Source organism: Equus quagga, chromosome 11 (assembly GCF_021613505.1).
Source record: "Equus quagga isolate Etosha38 chromosome 11, UCLA_HA_Equagga_1.0, whole genome shotgun sequence".
NCBI classification, from domain to species: Eukaryota; Metazoa; Chordata; class Mammalia; order Perissodactyla; family Equidae; genus Equus; species Equus quagga.
The window spans coordinates 79286054-79305336 of record NC_060277.1 but is presented as its reverse complement, the minus strand read 5'-3'; the positions used below and the strand labels follow the sequence as shown (position 1 = coordinate 79305336).

The 19283-nt window shown below is 39.1% G+C and overlaps 1 protein-coding gene across 3 annotated transcripts in view; it reads right to left on the bottom strand.

The window, feature by feature from the left end:
* The window catches only part of AP2B1 (adaptor related protein complex 2 subunit beta 1), a 110295-nt gene that overhangs the window by 32391 nt on the left and 58621 nt on the right, over nt 1-19283 (bottom strand). For 2 of the 3 annotated variants that reach the window (XM_046675102.1, XM_046675104.1), the window contains 3 exons: nt 10726-10767; nt 9736-9882; nt 7142-7287 (listed from right to left, as the gene is read on the bottom strand). In XM_046675102.1, coding sequence (XP_046531058.1) covers nt 7142-7287; nt 9736-9882; nt 10726-10767 — 335 coding nt within the window. The remainder of the gene's footprint in view (nt 1-7141; nt 7288-9735; nt 9883-10725; nt 10768-19283) is intronic. The other variant, XM_046675103.1, reaches the window with a different exon arrangement.

Below are 19283 nucleotides of genomic sequence, written 5' to 3'. Positions count from 1 at the left end.
TTTTTGTTCACTTACATAGGACACATTATCGGGAAAGAGCCAGTCTAAGTAAAGCAGAACTGACTGGCTTACACGTTCCAAAGGATTAGCATTAAGTTGTAGACCCAACTCTGGCCACTTTCTAAGCCTAAGGCAGGGAATGAGTAGCCACCAGATTGACTTCTCAGAGAAGCCTATCTAATACTAATGTAAGAATAGTAAAGAGATGGGAAAAGTCTGAGTCTGAAGTTAAATAAAAAACAAAAATATATGAGGGAGGACAGACATGTCTTATGTCTGAGAAATCTAAGAATTAAATTTCAAAAAGATAGAGCAGAAAGGGAAAAGTGGGCATACAAGTGCAACAAATAAACGAATGATATGAATTTATGTTCTAATTAGTCTCAGGAAGGAAGATGGGACTATAATATTGATAAAATACTATTAATATAGAGTTTATATAGGTAGTATCTCTTTCAAGAGTCATAGGATGGCAGAAGAAACATTTTTCTTTACCTAGATAAACTACACATTAAGAGTACCAAAATGTGGGGGCCGGTCCAGTGGCACAGCAGTTAAGTTCCCATGCTCCACTTCAGTGACCCAGGGTTCGCCAGTTTGGATCCCGGGTGCAGATCTATGCACTGCTTGTCAGGCCATGCTGTGGTAAGCGTCCCATATATAAAATAGAGGAAGATGGGCATGGATGTTAGCTCAGGACCAATCTTCCTCAGCAAAAAGAGGAGGACTGGTGGCAAATGTTAGCTCAGGGCTAATCTTCCTCAAAAAAGAAAAAAATACTGTGACTGGGGCCAGCCCTGTGGCTGAGTGGTTAAGTTCGCAAGCTCCTCTTCAGCAGTCCAGGGTTTCACCGGTTTGGATCCTGGGCACAGACGTGGCACTGCTTATCAGGCCATGCTGAGGTGGCGCCCCATATGCCACAACTAGAAGGACCTAAAACTAGAATATACAACTATATACTGGTAGGCTTTGGGGAGAAGAAGAAGAAGGAAAAAAAAAAAAGTGTAAAAAAAAAAAAAGAGTAGCAAAATGTAGGGCCAGCCCCATGGCCAAATGGGTAAAGTTCTGCACATTCCACTTCAGCGGCCTGGGTTCACAAGTTCGGATCCTGGGTGGGGACCTACTCCACTCATCAAGCTATGCTGTGAAGGTGAGCCATATACAAAATAGAGGAAGATTAGCACAGATGTTAGCTCAAGGCTATTATTCCTCAAGCAAAAAAAAAAAAAAAAGAAGAAAATTGGCAGTGGATGTTAGCTCAGGGTGAATCTTCCTCACCAAAAAAAAGCATACCAAAATGTAAGGGGGCCTGAGGTGACAGAGCTCAAAAAGCACCACCTTCTAAAGGGGAAACAAACATCTTGGAAGACAGGGCCGCGTTCCTTGGAGGCAGAGACCAGCAAAAGAAATCTGTAGAGCTCAGGACTGAAATAAAAGGTTGTCTTGAATGAAATCAGGTTCTGAGAAGGAAAGGAGTTGTGGCTACACCATGGTAAAGAAGGAAGAGTTGCTGAGCAGCAAAGGCTAACAAACTACGCTGGCTTATCTTCCTCTTATATAGGAACCTTCTGCTAATAGCTAGTCCTGCAAATACCAACTCATTCAAATATAAATATCAACATGGTACAAACACAGCACCTCTTCAAAGACACTACTATAAAAACATGGAAAAACAGGAATACAACTTCCTTATTGACAAACAAAACATACTGGAAAATAATTCGCCATTAAAACAAATGAAATGATGAAACATTTATACGTGAAGTTAAGGGGAAAATACAGTTAATGAAGCAATTGCAGCTACCAAAGAAGAACACACAACAGCGAAGGAAGCACTTGGGGCAGAGATGTCAGACAACAGGAGAAGGTGAAGGAGAGCCAATGAAACTCAGGGAAGAAGCAGTAATAAAAAAGAATAGATCAGGGGCTGGCCCTGTGGCTGAGTGGTTAGGTTCACGCGCTCTGCTTCAGTGGCCCAGGGTTTCACTGGTTCGAGTCCTGGGCACTGACATGGCACTGCTCATCAGGCTATGCTGGGGCGGCCTCCTGCATGCCACAGCTGGAGGGACCACAACTGAAAATACACAGCTCATGTACTGGGGGGCTTTGGGAGAAAGAGGAAAAATAAAATCTTAAAAAAAAAAAGAAACAGTCAGAAATTAAATTACATCATGTATATAGATGCAAAAAATACTCAACAAAATTTTAGCATATCGAATCCAGTAATACATGAAAAAGATAATATACCCTGACCAAACAGGATTTATCCGAGGAATACAAGATTGGTGTAACATTAGAAAAATCAATGTAATCCGTCATACTAATAGACTAAAAAGAATGACATGATCATCTCAATAATGCAGAAGAAACATCTGACAAAATATAATACCCACTCATAATAAAGTTCAGCAAACTAGGAACAGAAGGGAACTCCTCAAGCTCCAGGAACAACCAAGAGCTAACATTAATGGTCAAAGACTGAATGCTTCCCCCATAGAATTAGAACATGGCAAAGACGTCCCTTCTTACCACTTCTACTCAACATTTACTGGAGATTCTAGCTAGTAAAATCAGGCAAGAAAAAGAAAGGCATAAGATTGAAAACAAAACAATAAAATTGCCTCTGTTCACAGATGACATGATTTCTCTATGTAGGAAACCATAAGGAATCTACAAAAAGGCTACTAGAACTAATAAGTGAGTTTAACAAAGTTGCAAGATACAAGTTCAATATAGAAAACTCAATTCTATTTCTATATACTAGCAACGAACAATCAACAATGAAAATGAAAAAATGCTATTTACTATAACATCAAAACTCAAAATACTTAAATGTGACAAAAGATGTACAAGATCTGTACATGAAAAATCATAAAACACTGCAGAGAGAAGTTAAAGATGACCTAGATAAGCAGAGAGATACAGCACGCTGATGGATTAGAAGAGTCCATATTATTTGATGTCAATTCTCCCCTCAATTGATCTACATGTTCACTGCCCTCTCCATGAAAATCCCAGCCGGCAAAGGACCCAGAATAGCCATAACAATTTTTAAAAAAGAACAAAGTTGGCGAGTTTACACTATCTGATTTCAAGACTTACTATGGAAAAAAAATTTACTTTGACTCTTACTCTATACCATATTTAAAAATTATCTCAAAATGGATTATAAAAGTAAATGTAGGAGCTAAATCTATAACGTTCTTAAAAAATACAGAAAAAAATCTTTATAACTATGGGTCAGGCAAAGATTTCTTAGAACACAAAAAGCATAAGCCATAAAAAGAAAAAATTGTAAAATGGACTTTATTTAAATAAAAAATTTTGTTTTTCAAAGACATTGTTAAGAAAATAAAGGCAAACCACAGACTAGGAGAAAATATTTACAAGACAAATATCTGACAAAAGACTTGTATCCAGAACATATAAAGAACTTTCACTATTTGATAATAAGACAAACAACCAAAATAAATAAATAAATAAGTAAATAAAAAGATTTCAGCAGATACTTCCACAAAGAAGATATAAAAACGGTCAATAAGCTTATGAAAAAATGCTCAATATCATTAGTCAGAGGGAAATGCAAATTAAAATGCGATACTACCATACATCTATAAGAATGGCTAAAATTGGTAATGATATGAATAGCGGGAACTCTCACACTTATCATATGACCCCGCAATACCAGTGCTAGGTATTTACCCAGGAAAACTGAAAACATATATCCACCACAAAGACCTGCACATGAATATTCATAGCAGCTGTAGTCGTAAAAGATAAAACTGGAAACAACTTCAAATCCCCCAGGTGGTGAAAGGGCAAACAAATGGTGGCATATTCATCAATGGACCACTACTCAGCAATCAAATGTAATGGACTCCTGATCTCAAAGCATCATGTTAACTGAAAGAAACCAGATGCAAAAGACTCCATACGATGTGATCCCATTTACAAAAAATTATAGAAAAGGCACAATTACAGAGACAGAGCTACAAAGAACAAGAGAAGAGACACCATAGTAAACACAGTAAGAGACATAGAGACTAAAATGAGAAAAAGCAAATAACATAAAACAGAAATGAGAGAAAAAGACCCCCACCACCCATGAAGACACCTGCCAGAAGATCCAGTCTAAATCTCATCAAGCCTATAGATCTGCCTCCAACTTACAGATGTAATCAGCAAAATCTAGACTGTGGGAGCTTCCACAAATAAAAGACCGAATTTCTTCTACAAGTAAATTTCAAGGAAAAAAGAGAGAGGAGGAGGAATCTATAGGTTAAAAGAGACTTAAGACACTTATCAACATTTGGCATGAATGGGGACCTTATTGGGACCCTGTTCAGACAAAACAAACCGTACAAAAACATTAGACAACTGTGAAAATGCACTGATTGGATGCTTGATGATATTAAAGAGTTGATGATATTAAATAATTTTTGTCTGATAATAGTGTCATGTATGGGTAAAAAAGGTCATAAAAAAAGAGAGAGAAAAATAGTATATATAAAAGATAGACAAATAAGAGCCCATAAATACATAACTCTCCACAGAAGAAAATAGAAACAATCGAACAATACAAAAGTTTAAACATATAAACCCTGAAAACTTTCCTGAAATAAAAGACTTCAATGTACATATTGAAAGAGCACACTTTATTCTAAGGAAAACTGTCCAAGATTGGTCAACATTGGGAATATCCCAGTAAAATTACTGGACTTCAAAACTCTGGGCAATCAGACAAAATGATTAAATCACATATATGGGGGAAAATCAGGCTGGCAACTGACTTTCCCATAGAAACATTCAATGACAAAAGACATAGGAGTAAAACACTTAAAGAGTTTAAGTCAGAGGCCAGTCCCATGGTTGAGTGGGTTAAGTTCGCATGTTCCACTTTGGCAGGCGGGATTCGCTGGTTTGGATCCTGGGCATGGAGCTACACACTGCTCATCAAGCCATGCTGTGGCAGCATCCCACATAGAAAAACTAGAATGACTAACAAGTAAGATATAAAACTATGTATTGGGGTTTGGGGGAGAAAAAAAAAAGAGGAAGATTGGCAACATATGTTAGCTCACAGCTAGTCTTCCTCATCAAAAAAAGAAAACGTGTACCCCGTGGCCAAGCAGTTAAGTTCGCGCGCTCTGCTGCAGGCGGCCCAGTGTTTCGTTGGTTCGAATCCTGGGCGCGGACATGACACTGCTCATCAAGCCATGCTGAGGCAGCGTCCCACATGCCACAACTAGAAGGACCCACAGCAAAGAATATACAACTATGTACCGGGGGGCTTTGGGGAGAAAAAGGAAAAAATAAAATCTTTAAAAAAAAAAAAAAAGTTTAAGGGCTGGCCCCGTGGCCGAGTGGTTAAGTTTGTGCGCTCCGCTTCGGCGGCCCGGGGTTTTGCTAGCTGGATCCTGGGCACGGACATGGCACTGCTTATCAGGCCATGCTGAAGCAGCATCCCACATGCCACAACTGGAAGGACCCACTAGTGAAATATACAACTATGTACTGGGGGGATTTGGGGAGAAAAAAGCAGGAAAAAAAAGGAAGATTGAAAACAGTTGTTCGCTCAGGTGCCAATCTTTAAAAAAAAAAAAGAAGACTTGTAATTATATATATTTTTTTAAAAAAGTAAGTCAAGAATTTTCAAGTATAAAGGTCAAAGTTTTGACAACGTAAGAATTCAAGGATTATCATTCACATGAGCCCTTTTTGAAGAACTTACTAAAGACATCCAAGAAATGACAATGGAAACTTCAAAAGACTGGCAGTAAGCACAAATCCAAGACAAAACAAAGATGAAGATAAAGGTAAAACCTATGAAATGTATAAATGATACAATTTACAAAAATGAGAAGAAAAGGGGGCAAGTGGGTGGAAAGTAGAATAAGCTCTTGGTCTCATCTGTCATAACTGGAGGCCAAAGACGACTAACCCAGAGGCAGAAGTTTAAGCAGACTTAAGAGTGCAAAAGTAAATCCAAACAAAGGCAGTACTACTGTCATTAGGTAATGGGGGAGGGGAGAAGATTTAAGCTCCAGGAGGAAATCAATAGACTATAGAAAGGAGGGACTAAGGGTATTTTATAAAGGAAAAAGTACATCAGAACAAAAATATAAACTTTTCTAAGTATCAGACTACTTAAAAAAAAAATAAAAGCAAAGACAAATAGAAATGAAGGTATGAAGGCAGGCTATGCAGATTGCCTTTATTACAGATTCCCCCAACAGCCTCGGCCTTCAACACAGCCAGCTCCCCAAAAGTGGCTGGAAATATAACTGGGCTTGACAGAAGGAAACACAACTTTCTAGATACTTAAGTGATTTCCAACGTGCCAAAATTCCAAATCCAGGGTACCAAAGTTATTTCCAAATGATTAGAAATGAGTAAGACAGTCACTGATGCAAGCTGTCATTGGCAAATTTTATTAAATCTGCTTTAGGGGTCCGATTACTACTTTGTTAGAAACAAGTTCAAATATCTTGCACTTATGAATGAATGGACCTGCCATCAAAGTCTAGCAGCCAGTTTTCTGAACTACAAAATTGAATAAAAAACAGTGATGTTTCAGAACTATAGGACATCAACATTTTACTGCTTCATGCTCTCTTCCTTAGTAAGGCAGAGAATTCATTGCTATCATACCTGTCAGCCTATATGTGAGATTATTCAGTTAACAGGTATACTGTCTTCCATATTTCTGACACCAACCAAAGTACGTTCACTTTTTCCCACCAAAACGTGAGCTTTGGACACACATTTGTTTGGTTCACTACTCTAGCCTCAGCAGCTAGAAATGTCTGGCACACAGATGCTAAACAATTATTTGTTGAATGAATAAACGGATTTCAATTTTTTTTTTTGTAAACTGTTTTAGTAAAAACATTCCAGTCCAAGAATTCTTTAAGAAGGCAGCATGTAAGGTCTGGCTTCCTGAAGCCACATGGGGGAGTTTCTCAACAAAATCCCCCTAGGGCCTCCAGAGCTGAAGCTGACAACTGAAGAGAAAGGCAAGAGCCGGTGCTCACTCTACATCCTGCATCTGCCAATACGAGGGTTTTTAACCATTGTTAAATGGAGCACCTTCCTGTTGGACACAGGGCCGAGGACTGGGCCGGGGACTCAGACGTCTCACCTATTCTTGTTGAACTGGATTGCAAAGTCTGTCATGTGCTGCAGAGCTTTGTTGGTGAAGTTCATTTCCATATAGATGTGCCCTTGGCGGTGAGTAAATGTTCCGGAAATCTCCAAGCCTTTAGCCTTTACTGCAGGCAGCCAGACCTGAAAGACAGCCCAATGGATTTATTTCGATGCTATTTGTTTTTGAATAAATAAAGATGAAATTAAGACTTCACTTCTTTAGGCAATTATGGTGATTTTTATACCATAAATATCAAGTTAGACACAAAAGGCTCTGGATAAAGTCATATTTTCTCAATTTTGAGATCATTCTCAATTATTTAAGAAGCAAAAAACAACAAAGTAGTCTATGGGTGACCCTGGCTTATTCGTCATCTTCTGTCATTTTACTGCTTTTGAGCACTGCTACAAAATACATACAAGGAAAAGAGAAATTCTAATGAGTATAATGTGGTTTTTTTGTTAGTAGCTTTGGTAAAAGGCTTAAAAGGGAAGAAACTGAATCTACTAGTGAAAATAGCGTGTCTATAATCTTTGAAGACTTTACCATTACCAAAACCATTATCAGTAATCTCCTTAAGGGCAAGGACCATGTCTTATATATATTTTTAAATCTTGCTATAGTTTCTGGTAAATAGTAAGTATTCACATGTTGCTTAACCAATTTGAATGCCTATTCTCCCTATATAATTCATTCATTCATTACCCACCCCTGGACCCAGAATCTGTGATACTCCTACACTGTACCAGTTTATTAAAAAAAAAAAAAAAGAAAAATTCAGGAATTCACACACTGTTCTGACTACTTTGAGACAGAATACCTAAGCGTCAGTGGGTGGTGAATAAATAGGAGAATATACAGAGCCACACCAAAGAAAAAAAAGAAAAGGAAGGAAGGAAATGAAATCAAACAATCACAAGAAATTATTTTTCATCTATCAGAGAGTCAAAAATTCAAAAAGTCAGCAATAATAAAGGAGAATATAAGGAATCTGGCACTCATTCTGTTGCTGGGAATATAATCTGATGTCACCTTTTTGGAGGGTAAGTTGGTAATGTCTATTTTAAAATGTTTAAACCATCAAGCACATTGCACGTTTACCCTATAGATATACTCACAAAAATATACCATGATATAGAACACAAGGATGTTCATTGCAACATTGTAATAACAAAAGGGCAGGGGGTGGAGAGGGGGCGTGTAGGACCAGGGGAATATTCTAAATGATCATCAACAGGAGAATGATTAAATAAGTTGTACATTAATACAGTGGATACAGCTATTCAAAAGAATGTGGCAGAGAAAAACAAAGTGCAAAACAGTATATCCCATTGACACGGTATGTTTAAAAGAGGCAAACATATAGCTATATGCATGATCTTTTTCTTTTTCTTCTGAAAGGACAGAAGAAAGCTAAAGAGGCTGTCTATGGAAAAGTGGGGACAGAGAGAGACTTAATTTTCTGTCTGATATTTAATCAGTAATTAAAAGTTGGTAGGCGGGGCCGGCTCCGTGGCCGAGTGGTTAAGTTCGTGCGCTCCGCTGCGACAGCCCAGGGTTCGGATCCTGCGCGCGGACATGGTACCACTCGTCAGGCCATGTTGAGGCTGCGTCCCACATCCCACAACTAGAAGGACCTGCAACTAAGATATACAACTATATACAGGGGGGTTTGAGGAGATAAAGCAGGAAAAAAAAAAAAAAGATAGGCAACAGTTGTTAGCTCAGGTGCCAATCTTTAAGGGGAAAAAAAAAAGTCTGTAGGCATAATATGCAACACAGTAACCTCACTACAAAGCTACTAAGTTGTGCCAAAATCCTATGGCTTGGTATTCAATCACATTTTTGACTACTCTATGCAATGGCTGTGTGTACAAGTTACGATTCCTGGAATGGACAACTGGTCTGCATCTCTAGCAGAGATCCCACACAGTCAGATGAGCAGGCAAAGAATGCAGGAAGCAACCAGCCATGTTGTCCCTCAAGGCAAGATTACAAGAAACGTAGCCCAGCCTGGATGCTACTATTCCCAAGGACCAAAATAAGCTTCATTTACAAGGAGTTTCCCCATTTGAATTTCAATCTGCATGCGACATCAAGCAAGGCTGAGACGAGAAGAGCACAAATGACGCAAACCTAAATCACAACTCTAACAACATACACTAAAATCCACGAAAACCAAATTTGGGCAGTGGCATTCTAGAATCCATACATAATACCAATGGAAAAAGGGGAAGAGAGGAATGAGAAGTAAAAATGTTACTTCTCTATGCTATATTTTCCCCCCTGCTGTTGCATTGTATATAGATTTACACTAGACTGACTTCAGGGTTGACAATCTAGACAATATTTCTAAATAAGAGAACAAAACTCAAATACTTAATGTTTCCAATTTTAAGTCCAATTATAAAAACAGTTAATGAGGATGCCATGGTGTTTCTTATTGCTAAGTTGAAGGCCATTTCATCTTCCTCTTAAGTCCTCTAGAACAAAGACGCAAACCTTGCATTTATTATCAGGAAGTAACACAAATGTTAGAAGCTAAGTAATTCAGGTGCTGCCTCTTAAGAAAATCTTGCTTTACTTACAGCCTTAGGAGCCACATATCCACCAGGTGCCATGCCTATCCCTGTGGAGAGTTCAAACAGGTCATTCAGGCCACTGCTGACCACAGCAGGAGTAGGTGAAGGAGCAAAGGTTGCAGGCACTGATGATGGGATGAAGGACTGTCCCACCTGCAGGGAAAAAAAAGGAAGGGGGAAGATCAGGAAGAATAGATTAATAGTCCTTAAAATGTTGCTATATATTTTAGTAGTATTAATAAATCAATAAGAACACACTATAATTATAGTATTTTTAGGAGCTGAATTAGTATATTCTTTGTCCTTTTAATCATCACAGTTATTTTTTCATCACTGATAAGATACACACGCTCTTTAGAAGTTCTATCAAGAGAAAGTGATCAGTAGGATCAGCAACACAGTGATGCAAGATTTTTTCTGTTTGTTTCCAATTTTAGCTTCCATGATTCTGTGCAAAAGGCCTATAGGTACCCTAATGAAGGGGGAGTTTGTTCTTACAGACAGGAGGAGCATCCAACTTAGACAACAGTTCCATTTCCACTTGGGTACAGGCAAGTCTTACTTCCTCTTTTAGGCATAAATATCTCGTAGGAAACTCTCCTGGGGGAGATGGATATCACACTCCCCAAACACACTTACGAGGCGAGTCTCACTCTGAGTCCAGGTGATTCAAGTTCTTTCTAGATGACACTAGAGAATAAGAGCATTCTCCAGTCAAGATGGGGGGTTCCATTTCCTTTAGCTCTTTAATGTCAGGAAGACAGAGATCTCTGTAGACACCAGAGCGCCAGTCCCTAAAGATGTCCCTATACCACACATGGTGTATGACCCCAAAGATTCCAAGTATCCCTACACTACTTTCTACTCTTCATGTAGTGCTATAGAGGTTTTGGTGCAGTGCTAGATAGCAGCGGTGGCTGGTCTGAGAATGTGTGCATAGGAAGGCATCAAACGGGGGCAGCGCATCCCATGGTGAAAAAAACGGATGGCACTTACTGCCGGACTTCCTCCAATGCCCCCGCCAAGGTCACTGCCAAGCTGAAAGAGAGAAAGGAGAGAGAGGAGAGAGAGGTAGAGTTCATTTAGCTAAGTACTAGATGCCCATATAGAATCCGTAAATTGTTCTACCAAGTTGCTGGGAATACATGCTATTCACCTTGACTCCCAAAGCCTAAAGAAATTCTAGATTGCAAAGAAATATGTCCTAGGGGAATTTAGTGGTAGTGATGATGTGTGGGAGTTTTGAGAAAATTTGGAAAGAAGATGGAGCTGGGACATCTCAGGGATGTTTCAGATCCAATCTTTCCACTGGGGTACACAGACACACTCAAACAGGACTTAAAGAGTTTACATATTCCAAGAAGCTCTCTCTCCAAGCAGTAATGTTTTGAATATGTTTTATTTTTTCTTTAAAAGGAAATTTAAGGGGGGAAACAAAAAGAAAAGCAAAGAAAAACTAAAATGTGCTTTGATCTACAAAACCTGCTGTCCCACTGAGACAGTGAGAACCAAACAAGTACTGAGCCGCTATTTTAAGCTTCAAAAATTATAGGTGGAATAAGAACGATTTTTAGAGTTTAGAACTTTCCTAAGAAAGAAAACAGCTGGATAGGAAGATATCCTACCTGCGGAGGAAGTGGGAAGGCATGCAATGCTTCAAATCTCTCTCACAGTCAATACTACTAAGGAGAAATGCTATAATTTATTTGAGTAGATCATTTAAAGGGAGGCCAACTACTGGAGAATTAGACTAACTTAATTAGCCAGGTAATAGGAAAATAACTCCACATGGTCTTAGTCTTGCCTTTTTCTCCTCAGGGCTCTGGTATAACCCATCCTGAATTCAGTCTTCCATGACAATAGCATTAAAGCAGAACCGAAGCTGAAAACAGATGGCATGAAGAAACCTAAACACACATACACACAACTAATGGTGCTGTTTAAAAAGCAAAACCACTTTTTTTGCTACAGGTTCACATTTGCCTCTTCCTTAGTTCTCACTGTGCATCTAAAATTCCTCTTTGAATCACCAAACGCCTTGTCTGCTCTACAAAACACTGTTTCATTTATTGTCTTCTCCTTTAGTGGTAGAAACTTGGAGATCTTTATGCTGTGGTTGTGTTAAAAAACAAAACTGTATTGGTCTTCAGGACTTGAGAAAGAGGATTTACTTATCTTCTCACTGAACAGATATATAAAGCAGGCTTGCAAAAATCTAAAAAATCATCTGCATTGAAAAATAGTGAGATCTATGACAAAATTCTGTCTCCACCATGACAGAAAATAAGCTGGACAGGTGCTTCACAACTGGCATTCATAAGCACGCTCTGCACTAATAAGCTATGAGGCACGCCAAACCTCAAAGAGCCAACATTCCAGAATCTGGCTCCTGAAGACTACTTAATGGTTGGACACAGGATGAAAATCACATGTGTAAACAAATAAAAAAGTCATCACAGCTAAGAATTTGGATAACCAGAAAAGTATGAAAGCAAAAAGGTATTACACATCTGCTTTCTCCTGGTTATAGAATAGCGTACATCTGTAACATGACATCTGAAAGCATAAAATTTCTTTTATTCAAACAAACACTTATACAATATTCACCGGACACAAGGCACTATGGGGCATGTAAAGATATCAGGTAATGAGGGAAATATATAGATGAATAAGACACAGGCTTAAAATGTCAATACAAAACCATACAGAATATACTGAAGCAAAAAAGAGACGTTCTGAAGGGAAGAGTAGAAGGATAGTGAAAAGAAGCTTCAAAGAGGTGGTACTGTGGGAATATAAAAAGCAAAAATGGGGGGGTGTTATTTGTCAAATAGCATAAACAAAGGCTGTCAAAGCACGAATAAAAGCATGATCAGAAGAAGGAGTAGTCCAGTAAGACTGGAGCACAGGGGAGATACGTGTAAAAAGAAAGTCACAGAAAAGAAGTTTGCAAAAGCAGACTGATTAGGAGAGGTCTTTAGTTTTTAATTTCTCCTTAATAAAAACCTGGAGGTTTCTTACAGTAAGATTCAAACTTTCTAAGAGTACTAATAACTACTTAAGTTGTGCTCCATTAACTATGGTCCTCAACCTTAGATACACAACGGAATCGACCAACTGTGTGTTTATAGTGGGAGGATTTAAAAAAACACTGATGCTGGAGTCTCATCCCCAGAGATTTAATTGTTTAAATTAATATTAAATTGTTTAAATTAATAGTGATTTAATTGTTCTGGGGTGTAGCCTGGGCATTAGAATTTTGAAAAGCTCCCCTAGCGATTCTAATGTACAGACAAGGTTGAAAACCACTGCCTTAGAGAATTAACTATTATTTGGAATCAGACAACATTTACCTGTTTGGAAATAACTTTGGAGCCAACTTCTAAATACAAAGGAAGCTAGAACTTGAGGAGAAAGAAAAACCCTTTCTAAGGAAGGGGAGGATGCAAAATGTCTCATTTGTCTTGGTGCTCTGATCTGGTTTTATGACGTTCTGATGGGCTTACCCCTTTTCTCCCCAACCACTCTCCTCCCTTCTGGCCAGGCTTACAATCCAAGCTTCAAAGAGATGGAATTCTTTATGGACCTGTTTGGCATTCAATGGCAAGAAAGAAAAAACACACTAGAAGAGAAATAGCAGTTTTATCAAATATGCTAAATTCAGTAAAAGACATTGAGAAGCATCACTCACTGGTGGTGGTATTTCCGAAGGAAATAAATCCCATTTATGGCCCTTATTTTCTGAGATTTCATTCTTATTATCTTTGAGTACTATAGGAATATTATCTTAGTTGGACAAGATCTGAATGTAGGCCCCCCCATTCTCTTGTCAATTTTATTCAGAACCATGGAAGAAACTGAAAAGCAATCCTGATTCTCCTTTGCTTATGTTCAGTGTATCAGATGCAACTTAGCTTCAACCCAGAATCAAGAACCCTGATCTTACAGGGGCAGGATCCAAAGGTTATTAGAGACATATGGTCAGAAATATAAAGGTCCAGCTAACTGTATACGTCCAGAGAGAAAAGGGAAAGAACAATTTCAACATGTTTTCTAACTAGCAAAACTATAGCTTATTCAGACTTTATTCAGCATCTTCCCTTTTGAGTGAAAAAGTTTCTAAGGGAGGTTATCATCCTCCTTTCTGAAAATATGCTAAAAGTGATAGGCAAGATAGGGAGATGTCACAAGGATGGGAGCCAACTACCCAACGAGTGGCCTATCCTATCAACAATGACAAGAAGGATGATGAAGATAGCAAGAAAAAAAGAAAGCTGGAAAGCTGAACAAAACACAGGAAAGTTGTTACCATGTTGGCCTGAACCAGCTATTACCATTTCAGTTAGTTCACTTGCTGGTATTAGCTGGAGTCAGACAAGATTCATCTGCTTGGTATTACTTACCAGGTAGCGTACCAAATCAGTCAAATGAGGACTTGCAAAAATTCAGTGATATCTGTTATCCCGTGAGCTGGTGGGAGCCAAGTGAAAAGGGCTAGGTGTGCAGAGCACGGTTCTAATCTCAATCTCAGATGTCCAGATACTGGGTTTTAAGTGGCTCTTGGAGCTGTCCACTTCCCACTGTTCCCAGGATTGCCTTACTGAGGCTGCCATTCTCTCCATGAAGGAAATAATGTCAACTACAGGCCAACTAAATCGGAATTCAGGAAGATGAGGAAGGAGAACTGACAATTTCAGGAAAAGAATATTTCAAATGCTGAAGATTGAGCAGAATTTTCCTAAAGGTCTGTAGCTGATACCCAAGTCCAAATTTTTTGCTAGTGGTATTGTGCCCCCAGTTCCCAATCTAAATCATAGCAGTCGTAGTCATTAAATGACACTGAGAATACTACTACTATTTGGCTGCTGCCAAAGAATGGCCACTTTACCAAGCCCAAAGTAGTGCTGAACTGAGCTCAGTTCATGCTGAACTACGTAATAATGTGTCGTTGCACTGTTAATTCACTAACTGGATGGGAAGCAGGGATTTCATGGTGACTTACTGTAACTTATGAGCTAAAGAGATTTCAGCATGGTTACATGAGCTCTGCTGCAGAGCCAGGTTGAGCCAAAAGTTTGAGAGCTGAGTCTGCAAACAGCTCTAATTCAGGTAGATACCAAAAGGCAACACTGTCATCCAACTGGCAATATGCTAAAATAGCACAAATACAGAGAGATCTCAAGACTGAGGTTCTGTAAGGGAACAAGTCTGCCTGACTCCAAGAAAAGAAAAAAAAGTCTTTTATAAAACAATATCAATTGAGATGGCCACTAAGCGGACTAAAAAAAAAAAAAATCCCACAAATGATCACAATGACCAATCTGGGTTAGCCCCTTGAGGTACATCTAAGCAGTCAAAAGTATCCCCACCCGCTTCTAAAACCGTGCAGCTGTCTGAGTATCTGAAGACAGTCCCTTAATCAGAGGTGTAGACCTTAAACTCAGACGTTTCTTTGCTCCTGTCTAGAGTTGTTACCTCTTTTATTTGATGCTTTCCAGACCTGATTTAATTGAAGGGAGTCTAAGGAACGCTTTAGGTCATTTAACTTACCAATAGCTCTGTTAGTCAGGAGTCAAAATGAGTGATGTAAAAATAGGATACAGTGACTCCCATCACAAACAATAAAACTGATACCAAAGTCCTACTGGTGTCAAAAACATCAATCTGTGTTTTTCCTGTCAGGGTTTTAGATTTTAGAAGGTACACACCATCTCCTATGTAGTTCAATATGGTTCACAGCTGTTGGGTTGCAAATTTTAAGTTGATCTTCAAAAACCTCTTCAGAAAAGCATCATAAAATATAACTAATCAAATTGGTGAAAAGAATCCACAACCATGCAAAAGCTGTTGAACAAACTGATGGCTGAGAACAGACGATGTGGAATAGCGTAAATAAGCTGAGATCATACAAAATCATCCGAAGACTCCTCAACTTGAAGGAAAAGAACGCCTCTCGACGGAAAAGTCGGAGGATGTAACAGACTGCTTCCTGAGATGGGACAGGGAACAGAACGTGACAAACAGCCCTCAGAATGGCCATGACTGGTTTCTTGGGTCAGACGGAGCTCAGCACTGAATACAGTAAACGTGCACAGAAGCGGCTCCACACCATGTCTCGTTCTCCTTTGCAGCACTTACCACCTGACTGGATACTGTTTGTCATCCGTCTCTCCCCACTAGAACACAAGCTTAGCAGGACTTGTCACAACTGCATTTTCAGTACACAGAATACAGCCTGACATAGAATAAGTACTCAAATATTTATTGAGTGAATGAATGTTTTACTAACCATATAAACAGGGCTATTGGCAATATTATTTCCTCGGGAGACAATTTTGAAACGAATCATTTTATTGGAGAAAACTATGACAGAATGGACAGAAGGCTGACAAAATCGTTTCACCAACTGACCTAGAGCACCCTCTCTGCAGCGACATTGCCAACACAGATGAATAGAACCAACTGGGGAAAAGAGGCCCCACCCCCTACCCCAAGGCCAAAAGCCTTTTCTAGAGAGGAAGTGTATTGTCTAACCAGTTTTGATAGCCAGTGTTCAGCGGAAGAATACCCTGCGCATCATTTATTTGCCCTGGAAGTACTAGTGCTTTATATCACTGTTCCCTACCAAATAGATGGGAAGATGTGATTTCGTGGTAGTACTCCAAAGAGGGTAAGATGAACGATCTTGCTCCTTTTGCTGCAGAGAGATGTATGAACTTACTTAGTCCCTGTTTTCGTGAATGAATCCACTTCTACAGCACTTCTCAACCTTTCATGTGCCTTCTAGTGGCACACTAGCCCAAACTCATACACCCAGGGCACCTGGGAAGGTACGGCATGGAGAGGCTTTGGGCAAACAAGCCTTATACTTTATCTTAAAAGTTCATGCCATTTTACATTCTAAGCCTTAACACATCAGTGTTTAGTCTGTGTTTACATGCTTATCATCAAGCAAGGCTGACACTACAAGATAATGAGCCAAGTTTCTCCTGTAGCTTTAAATGCACCCTGCACCCTGTGTACAACAGGGACTCTGTACCCCAGTTTGAGAAGGACCAAAGTTAGTGAGACTGGACTTTATTCCAGATGACAATAACAAACAAACTGGAGGAATCACAGGATAGTAGAAAGAGGATAAACTGTGAAGTTTTAAAAAAGTCCTGGGTTCAAATCCTGACTTTGGGACTTACTTGCTATGCGACCTTCAGTTTTCTGTAAAAGAGGGCCCCAAACCAATAACTTTGCAAAATTATTTTAAGGATTAGAAATTATGAAAGTTCTAGCACAGAGGCTAGCACAGAAATAGGCATTCAATATCTGGTAATTATTACCAAAACTGCCTGAGGCCAGCCTTGACTAAATTTATGCACTGACAAAAAGAGAGCGGTTACAGAAGCCACAGTGAAGAATTTACCAGGCAAAATTGGGCTATAATCTACAAAGACCTCTCCATAATACCACCAACTCTAAAACCTAAGGCTTTAAACCACTGCAGATCTTTCCCAAAGGAAGAAATGCAAAGACACAAAACTAGTAAGCACAACGGATCTCCCATGAGCTAAAAAAACCCTCAAAATTATTACTAAAATAGCTCATGACAAAATATCTGACAGGTAAAAACCTGTAAGAAACAGGGTGGGAGGTTTTGAAAAACATACACTGGACTCAGGAAAAGGCAGTTTCTCCTCTATTCCACTGCATTCCAGCTGGGTACACTGAGAGCACATTTCTCTGGCAGGAAACTCTTCATCAGTATAGAGAAAAGGCACTCTGGACAAGGCTTCCTTTCCATTTTTGATGCACAATAGCATCATTTATCTAAATAGAATACCGCACAGCACCTTGGATGAACAAAAAGCCATAATTTAACCAAGGCCTCTGATGTCAGCCTGGAAGTAAAGGCAATAAATAATAGAGATTCAATTATTACTTTAGTGATCCTCACAGATGTTAGACTCATTAGCACATGGTGTACCTTTGTAACACGTATGCAAGAGTTATGCACATGGGCATCAGGTCACTTCCTACGTTACACCAACTCAGAAGGATTTGCACTGTCAGGAAAGTCACACTACCCAGAATGAGCAGTTTCTTAGATTCAGTATCAAAGGCATCAGAAGACACATATATGGCTTCTAAAACAAAGAAACAAGACCTCCAAATAACCACTGTTGCAAGCCTTCAACTAAAGAGTACACTATCATGCTCTACATGTAGAACAGAGCAACCATGTAAGTTTTACCATCTGAATTCATTCCACATCAAGGAAACAGTTAAGTTTATACTAACAGAAGGGGGAAACTATCTGGAGAATTCAAGCAAAACAGAATACACTAAAAAAAAAAAGGGGGGGGGGGGCAACCAGAAACTAAGGATGGGGATATTCCAGTAAGGAGACTGAAAAGAATATGTAGGAAATCCATTGATTTGCATCCTGTGAAGAAGCATTCCATTGTTAAAATCTGAAGCGCTGCCTAAATCAATGATTTGCAATGATTTGTACCTGCCTCCAAAAAAAAACAAGGCATCTAAGAATCACCTGGGAGGCATGGTGTGCACGTTTCCTTTACATCACTGCCTCCTCACTCTTCTTACAGTTGTTCTAAGTAACTGTTACTTATGGAAGAAGTGTGCAGCCTTCAGGTACGTTGTGGCAAAAAATAATAATGCATACATAAATTGATAACTATTTCCCGAATGACAATTCTACAAAAAAGTCACAACTCACTAAGTCTGAAAATTTCAAAAGTGCAATAATGAAAGAGGGTGAACAAATCTAACAGGAGGATCAGCAGGATATGAAAAAGGGAAGACAATATCCTCTAGTGAATATCAAGTTTTAGGACAGAGAAATAGGAAATGGGTAGACAACTCAAAATACAAAATAATTTTCAGTCTCCAATTACAGAAAGTGAGCAAGGGTAAAAAGAACCCTGGGACTGAGCATCTAAATCTAAATTGGTCAAATTTAACTTCTGGCCAATTTCTGACAGGCTGGATCACCTAACAGCAAATCAGAAAGGAAAAATGTTCTGAGGGGGAAGAACAAAAATAAAGTCAGGGAGGTCTGTTTTTGTAGGAGGTGCCTAAAAGGCTCACCAGAATACAATTCTTCTGTGGAAATGACTATCTTGGCTTAGAGATCAATTTTTAACATCTCTACCTAACTCTATTTGGAACTTCATTTGGCTCAATCTTCTCAACTTTGGCTGCAAATTAAAATAACCTGGGTATCTTTCTAAAAATACCAATGTCTAGGTCCTATCTCCCAGAAATTCTGCTTAATTGCCCAAGGGTTGGGCCCAAATACTTGCAGTCTTTTTTTTTAGTATGGTAATCATGTGGGACTAATTATGCAGCTAGAGTTGAGAACCACAAAGCTTGGAATAAAAGGTAAGTAGCTACCATGCTTCATCAGCAGCACACCACTGACCTCTACAGGTAAGGTTCTTTAGAAACCAACGAGAAAAGCAGCAGAAACAGTCTACAGGCCTTGTCGGCAGCCCTTCTGAAATGAACACTAAAGTACCTCTATGATGCTAGCCAGACAACCA